Source organism: Tasmannia lanceolata, unplaced genomic scaffold, assembly GCF_043159265.1.
Source record: "Tasmannia lanceolata isolate RefF3 unplaced genomic scaffold, GAP_Taslan_0.1 ptg000019l, whole genome shotgun sequence".
NCBI classification, from domain to species: Eukaryota; Viridiplantae; Streptophyta; class Magnoliopsida; order Canellales; family Winteraceae; genus Tasmannia; species Tasmannia lanceolata.
In genome coordinates this window covers 21,341,856-21,350,571 of record NW_027518696.1, presented here as the reverse complement: position 1 = coordinate 21,350,571, position 8,716 = coordinate 21,341,856, and the positions used below count along the sequence as shown (strand labels likewise).

Sequence of the window (8,716 nt, the reverse complement as noted above, 5' to 3'; positions counted from 1 at the left end):
TAATTGCCCTAAATCTTATTGTCCTCTCTGAATTTTAGTACAATTCCTCAAGAGCCCAAAGAAACTTGAAAGTATCAAACATTCAAACCATGGTAGGGTCGGGATATCTCTTTTCCACATCAGATTGGTGATGGTCCTTCATTTCTTCAGTTGAATATGTTAAAAAAGTTGTATCATTTCACCGTTAAGGTTAGGCGCTTTCATTAATACCCAAATTTTTTGCTGTGTCCATAGTCGTGTACAGGCTATTGATTCTAGTCTTTTTTGGTTATAAGCTTCATGTACTCTATGGATTTTATTATTCATGCCTCGGTGAATGTTTGAATTCAATCAATTTTCTTATCTCAATCAATATTCTCGTGTCATAGCAGCTTCTGTGTCATTTGGGATGGAAGGATGGGTTGAGCTGGGTGATCCTATAAACAAAGCATAGTCTGCTGGGAATGTTTATCGAGGTCATGTGGTCATGTCTTAGAAATTGTACTAAACTGACTTAGTTGCTCGTGGGGAATGATATTGGCACCAACATACTTAATGATTTGCAAAGGTTCTCTGAGATAGCCTTTGATGAACTTCCAAAATTTTCGTTTGCGAACAGTGATATACTTTTAATAGTCCATTAGGTGCTAAGTAATGAGATGCCTTTGTATACCTCATCAAGTGTTGTGATGTCGGTGTCATTGCCTTCCCCTGTGGAGAGTTAACCTTTTTTATCCTATTCGGAGTTCACCGTTTCTTTTACTCGCCCCTCATTCGGCTTTGGCGATCGGTTGTGTTATTGAGTATATGACACGACCCTCCTCTACTTCCTCTTCTCCACTACTTCAAATATGGCCTCCATGCTTAGAATCCTAGTAGGGCTTCCGAGACTTTCATCTACTCACGTTCCTTGGGATATTCTTTGCATTTCAGGATCCCATCGATCTTAGGGGCACTTCGTCATTCTCCTCGGGTTTAGGCTATGACGGACGGCAACCTCTTGAGCCAAACCCCCTTTTTCAATCAAAAGGGATAAAAAACACATAAAAATCAAATAGTAAAAATCCAAAAACAACATAAAAACATCAAAAACACTAGATATGTTTTTCGAAGAAGCTGTTTCGAACTACGTTAGCTTGATCCCTTTTCACAGGGTACGTAGGTAGCTTGGGTCCACCCAAGTCCAGTCAAACATTTTCAATAAATATTTTCAAACCTTTCAATACAAAAAAACTAAAAAATGGGCAAGGATGGTGATTGCCAGGTTACTCGGAGCCCTCTTTTCATTCCATTTCTTGTTTCCATCGATTTTCTGACGTTTTATCGAGTTTTGGGACGGGCGATGACGTAGCTTGACCCCTTCACAGGTATTGTCCTCGTTGAGCTCAACGATAGGTTATGACGATTGCGAGACTTGTCTGATCTTCAACAGATTAGGATCGCTGGGCTTGATTCCATTTGAATCGCTCTCTGAGCCTATCGTGTGTTCCATTTTCTTTCCCCTGACATTTTTGGTCATCGTATACCTTTGATTTTTTGATTCCTTTATTTTCTTACATCTTGTTAGCTCAATGTGGGTTTGTCTTTGGTTTATTATGAATTACTTTTTTTAGTTTGTTTACTGTTCTAGCATGTGATTGATTGCCATTTTCTCAGCCTTATCTCTTGCATAGGCTCGCATACTAGTGTGTTTACTTTACTAATTTGGTTGCTTAGGTATAGTGTTTATTCATTCATCTTATCTTGATTATCTGTCTAGCTATAGCTCTTTACTGCTTTCCTTATCTCATTATATCTATCATTATCTGTTTAGTTGTAGCAATGCATGCGATTGTTTACTGCTTTCTTAGATGTGATGAGTTAGGATTAGATGTGATAAGCTAGGATTTGTTCGCTTTCTTTGCCCATCCCCAGGTCATGCATGCTTAGATAGACGTTTTCTCGGGGATGATTGTTCCCATTTCACATGATTTTCACCCAATACTCTTCAAAGTTAATTAGAACTGGCATAAGAGACCATGTGCTTGCACTTGGGCGAATTGGGGGTACTCTTCGGATTTTCCTCATTCGTCACCAGGCACGGACCTTTTGTATCTCTGGTTATCCGTTGTAGCAGAGTATTTCATGGGATCCAGGGCCCATTTCCTTGGATGACGACTCTGAGTTATTTTCAGGTGCGTCTTAGTTTCGAGGCTTCTGTCTCCTGATGAAGAGGTATCTCATACATATCAATCGCCACCCATGCTATGAGTGGCATCATTTCGAGAGTTCCTTGGTAGAGATCTCCTTCACATAGTAGAGGTCTCATAGGATTGACGGGGGATCTCGCATCCCTCGCTCACCGTCCTCGGGATCGGGGTCCACAAAAATGATCTCTCATTTCCTCATTGCCCGTTTGAAAACGGCGCTGCGTCATAATTATCTTTCATTCCGAGTTGCGTAATTTTTGCAAATCAGATTGGATCAATTTCTCCGTTATTCTGAACCACTAAGTCACGATGTTTAGAGTAAATGATCTTGATTATGTTCTAGGACTTCATCTAGGGTCTTGCATTAGGTTAGGTTGCATTGTTTAGTAAATCCTTTGTTGATTAACGCTACGCAAAATGGTTCTGTCACTTTTGCTTTGATATTCGATGACTACGTCATCTTTACCAAAGAAGGGCATCTGTAGACACCCCCATTTTTTACCCTTTAAAAAGCAAAAGATTCGGTAGTTTGTCAAGTCTCGAGTCCATATTTTGCAATAGATTAGGCATCCATGCATTCTATGGTAGATTTCATCTCATTTTAGGTGTTTGGAAGTTGATTCACAATCCTAAAGGTTTCTAGGGTGTTCCAATGGTATTTGGAAGATGAAAGTTCAAGTTTCCAAGAAAATGAAAAAACCTGCTATTTTTAGAATTTTCAAGGTTACCCTCATTTTTGTCAATTTTTGCACTACAGGGGTATTTTTGTCATTTCAAATACGTTTCATTTAACGTCTAGGGTGTGTCTAAGGAATCTTAGATCATTTCATGAATTTTGGAAAGCCTAGTAAATTTAGAGTTTCTCAGGGGTTTCGCTTGACTTGAAAATTTTAGGTGTCAAGGGAATTTTGGGTATTTTCAGGGGGTACCAAATGATCATGTTTGATATTACCCACCAAAATGACTCAATTTTAAAAGTTTCTATTTTTGAAGTTTAACCACTGAAATCCGAGGAGTGACTCGGTTTGGCAACTTAGAGGAGCGGTGAATATGATGTTTATAAAACTTTTGCCTTTTAAAAACTTTTCTTAAAATTTCACCCTAGTTTTATGTTCTTCTTAATTAAGTTTAATTAGTTGAACTTAAAACAAATATTATAAGTTATTATAAGTTCAAAACCTTTGTTGATTAATAAACTTAATTAAGTGATTAAGGTGGCCAATTTAACAATGTAAAGATATTCAAGTTTTAATGCCAATGCTAACTCACTCACTTCTAAATAAAAATGCAAGCACAAATAAGAGAGTGAGAGGGAGAGAGAAATACCAATCACAAAAGTTAGACAAAGATTTATAGTGGTTCGGTCAATGGCCTACTCTACTCTACTCAAGGTCGTACTTGAGGATTTCCACTATTGAGACCTCCACGATGCCCGGCTTTGAGGCGATTACACTCCCAAGGGAATTAAATAAGGATGCCCTTGTTACCTTTACAATGACTCTCCTACTTCGCCGAGTTCTAAGCGCTCCTCCCAAGGGAATTAAAGACGGATGCCCTTGCCACCGATCTAATAAGGAAGAAGAAGAAGCTTTGGCTCTAAGTAGGCTAAAATGCCCAATTAAGCTCTTAATATACTCTCAAAGATAAACAAGTTTAAGCCTAAATAAATCTGAAATGATTTTCTCAAATCAAGGCACAATGAAGGATTGGTGATAGGGGTGCAACTCGGGTCGGGTTGGGTCGGGTTGAGGCCAACCCGACCCAACCCGAGGAACCCATTTTGCCAACCCGACCCGACCCAACCCGATTTCTAACCCGGCTGGACCCAACCCGACCCAACCCGATTTGCAATTGGGTCAACCCGACCCAACCCGATTTTCAATTTATGCACATGTTTTTTGTGGGCCCTACTGTTTTTTTTTTTGCTCACATTCCCACAGAGGCATCCACCATATAAAACCTCTGTAACTGAACTGAAGGATAAATTTATGTTGAAATTTAAGCACATTTCTAGCTTCAATGGGAAATGTGTTCAGTTGAAATCGGGTTTTAAGCATATATCGGAATTGGAAATCGGGTTTCGGGTCGGGTCGGGTTGCCAGACACCCCAACCCGACCCAACCCGATTTCCAATTCGGGTTGATATTTCCCAACCCAACCCAACCCGATTTCGAAAAAAACCCAACCCAACCCAACCCAAATTCGGGTTCAACCCGTCGGGTTCGGGTTCAACCCAACCCAAGTTGCACCCCTAATTGGTGAGGGATTTACCCAAAAATGGTTTCAAGTGAGTTTCAAGGGTTTTTAGTGTTGGAGTATGTTTATCATAATGTTTTGAACTCATACAATGGGTATATATAGAGTCCAAACACAATATGACTGTTTCAGGGGCAAACTGATCACTTTCTGGTCAAAAATTCAACTAGCCATTGGGCTCTAACGGCTATATTTTTTGAGTCCAGGGGCTTTCTCGGAGTTCCGAAAAAATGTCTCGGAATTCCGAGAACAATTCTTGGAATTCCGAAAGTGGATTTCCAACAGGATTTTCCGATTTTGTAAAATTCATATCTCCTTCGTTACTTATCTGATTTTGATGTTCTTATATTCTACGGATATGAGAAAAATGAGAGATATCTGTTAAAAATATTTGAAAATATTTTAAATAATGTTTGGACAGTGATAAATCGACTCCATTTTATCTTAAATCGACTCCTTTAACGTTTTACGTTAAGGGGTCTCTTTTACAGCCGGTTACACTATGACTTATTACCGGGAACTCGCAAAATCTCAAATTTGAAAGTTTTTGGGTGCGAGTGTGTCTACTCAGTGCTCACCATTCCATCCTCAGCCCAGCCCACCTCGTTCCTCATCATCTCTGGAGAAGAACTTCGAAGGTAATCTCTCTTTGCAAAGCCTCTTCCCTCTGCAATGCCTCTAGCAAAGAAAGCCCTGATTTTTTAAAGGAAAACCCTAGCAAAGAAAATGAAACCCTAACTTGTTTTCGGTTTTTGTTAGTTTTAGGTTATGATTTTGGCAAAAAATGGGAGGGTTTTTGTAGGGTTTGGGGAAAATGAAGGACACACTTCACTCCATACGATTTCCCCCAATATGTATCCATGCAATTTTCCCTGATATGTGTTCTTCATTTCCGCCAATCTGGGTCCATTTGATTTTCCCCAATCATTTTCCCAGTAGACAAAGCAATATTTACCATATCATTCCGTACGATTTTCTTTCTTTTAATGGTGGCTACGGTTGGAATACCAGCAGCAACAATGCAAGGGTTTTGGTTTATCTTGCTTTGGCTATTGGGAGAGTAATTTAGAAGTAGAACTTATGGATTAGAGATTTAAAAGCATGATTTTTGGTGAACACCCTTTCCTTCATTTGACCAAGCCAAGTGGGTAGTTTTGGAGCATCAGCAGTATACAAATGTAATATCAATTATTAGTAACGACTGAAATGACTGATATAGCTCGTTATCGATTTGTTGTGTTCTCTAATTTATGATACTTCATACTGATGTTCAATATTTTACAGAACAAGAACCAATGTGAATATACTTGTTTTTAAATTGGAATATATATATGATCTTGAGCTTGTTTCTTTATATACCCACAAAAAAAAATGTATGAAATAGATGTACATTATTAAACCCACTAAAGCAAAACAGAATGATGTCAGTATCTATGGTTAATAAAGTACCTACTCGAAAATACTGAGGGCCATTGATTTTCCTTATTAGTATTAGGATGATGTTGGCATTCAACATGTTCCCCACTCAAAGGTGCATTCATCACAGCAGCCTACACATCTAGGCCTACTTGAGAAGATGAAGAAGATGAATTTCTCAAGCCTTATGATGGGAGTGGCACTATAGTCAGAATGGAATGGATACCTTCTGTTTAGAACTTGGCATCTCATTTTGCTATAGGGAATGGATACCTTATCTTGAGAACTTGAAGTTGGGGAACCGGGAGACAGACATCTAGAATTCAAAACAACAATAGCAATGATAAACTTTATTAGCAATATAGTATGGACTATGGACTATGGCATCTACACTTCAAATTATATCTGGCCAAATCAAGGAAGTCAAGGGGCACATCTCATTTATGAATGCACATGTTCAGTTGTCTCTATTTCTCTTAAGAACTAAAATTTGTTGCTAATTTTCACCACTCACATTCTGTAATGGGGCTATAGTTAAGGGTGTCTCATACATGAATGCCCATTTTCATTTGCTGTAGTAGGTATATTAGGTGCATGCATGACTTGACTAAATGCATATTTTTTTAAATGATGCTTCTGTAGCTTATTACAGGTTATAAAGTTCCACACCTTTGATGGACATCCAAAGTCAAGAAGAATCCCTTGAGCACAAGGAAATGCTTCCGCCTCCAATTACACACTTTCAAAGTCGAGAAGAGCTTATTGAACATGTTAGTAGCTTTGCAAGGTCCCAAGGATACATAATAACTATTAGGAGATCAAAAGAAGAAAAGAAACTTGTGCTTAAGTGTGATAGGGGAGGTGTTTACCAGGATACTCGTAAGGCCATCACGAATCAAGGTAAGAAGAAAACATGCTCACGTCTTACAAATTGTCTGTTTAGAATTGACGGTAGAAGGAAAAGTTGTGGTTCATGGATATTGATGATAAAAAATCTAAACCACAACCATAAAGCTTTAATAGACATATCTGGTCATCCTTCTAGCCGGCGTCTTTCAAAGGAAGAGGTCTTACGGATTAAAGAAATGACTACCGCTGGTATACAACCACATCAAATGCTTACTTCTCTTAGGCGAAGTAACCTACAAATTTTAGCCATATCAAGAGATGTTTACAATTGCACAGCCAAGATTTGTAAAGATATCCTTGCAGGTCGCACCCCAATCCAAGCTTTACTAGATGAACTTGCTGATGGTGGATTCTACTATTCTGGTGAATATGATGAAGGTCATTTGACCCATCTATTCTTCGCTCACCCTAAGTCGATAGCATTAAGCAGGAGCTATTCGAATGTTTTTGTGATGGATTGCACTTATAAGACTAATAAGTACAAGATGCCATTACTGGATGTTGTTGGAGTGACAAGCTTTAATTCTTCTTTCTATTCATGCTTTGCTTTTTTATAGAAAGAGAAAACTGAAGATTATGTATGGGCCTTGAAAATGTTTCATGACATGTTGGACAATGTTTCCAAACCTATAGTAATTGTTACTGATAGGGAGTTGGCCTTAATGAGAGCCATACATGTAGTCTTTCCAAGAGCCATGAATCTTTTGTGTGTGTGGCATATTGAGAAGAATATTTTATCAAAATGCAAACGTCATTTTCAAGATGGAGACATTTGGGATAGATTCTATTCTTCTTGGAGTACTTTGATAGAATCTCCAACTGAAATGGCATATCATAAAGCTTGGCAAGATTTTCAAGATGAGTTTAAAGACAAAGTGATTGCTCTTAACTACATCTCTTCCAATTGGCTTCCTTTTAAAGAATGCTTCATAAAGGCATGGACAGAGAAGTATCTTCATTTTGGTAATCGTGCTACATCAAGGGTAGAAGGAGCGCATTCCATGCTTAAAATATACTTGCAACTTTCAACTGGTGACTTTTATTTGGTTAAAACTAAAATATGCCTGGCAATTGAAAATCAATTTGAAGAAATCAAGACGAAGCTTTCAGCTGAAAAAATTAAGGTTCCTAGCGACTTGCGTATCTCGTTTTTTGATGAGCTTATTAATCATGTATCAATTTTTGCATTAAGAGAGCTTTTCAAGCAATATAAGTTGGCTTCAAGTAATCCAAATTTGCCTACATGCAAGAATCATTTTACTGCAACTATGGGACTTCCTTGCACACACAAGATGAGAAGCTTGTTGGATGAAGGCAAGGTACTACATCTAGGTGATATTCACTCACAGTGGAGAATAGATGATCGAACATTCAGTGATATTGGAGTTGTGAAAAATAATAAAGAAAAAATGAAAATGATACTTGATGACTTCCAGGAGGAATATACAAAATGGCCTTCTTCTCAACAAGAAGTTGCCTTAAATCAACTTTCTCATCTAATAGGTACTTCGTTGCCTATGCTTCGTGAGCCTAGCATTCAAAATCCTAGAGGACGTCCGCCGACATCCAAGAATAAAAATTCAATGAGTAGCACAACAAGAGAACCTTCAGAATTTGAGATTGTGGGAGCAAGAAAATGTAGTACATGCAATGGCATTGGGCACAATAGACGAACATGTCCACAAAATGATATGACCAGAATGAGAACACCTTAGTTTTCTCCCCTCATCCCCACTAGTGCTGGTAGTGAAATTAACATTTCAGATTTCAATATTTATCCTAATGGGACTGCTAGCTTTTGCTAGACTTTAGATGTACCTCCAAAATTTTGTTATACGGTTCTTTATTGTATTTCCAATTGGTACAATTGTGCTAGTAGTGAAAGGTAATAATAAATTATCATGAACTTTACATGTTTTTTTATTTTCTGTTTTTCATTAAGACATTGATTTGTTTCTCTTAATTAT

The 8,716-nt window shown here is 38.1% G+C and overlaps 1 protein-coding gene across 1 annotated transcript; it reads left to right on the top strand.

The window, feature by feature from the left end:
- Window positions 1-6,514: 6,514 nt before the first annotated feature.
- LOC143852405 (PKS-NRPS hybrid synthetase cheA-like) lies at window positions 6,515-8,464 on the top strand. The gene is made up of 2 exons (XM_077361785.1): window positions 6,515-7,258; window positions 7,307-8,464. Exons 1-2 carry the CDS (start codon window positions 6,515-6,517, stop codon window positions 8,462-8,464), a joined length of 1,902 nt encoding a protein of 633 aa, XP_077217900.1.
- The last annotated feature ends 252 nt before the right edge of the window (window positions 8,465-8,716 follow it).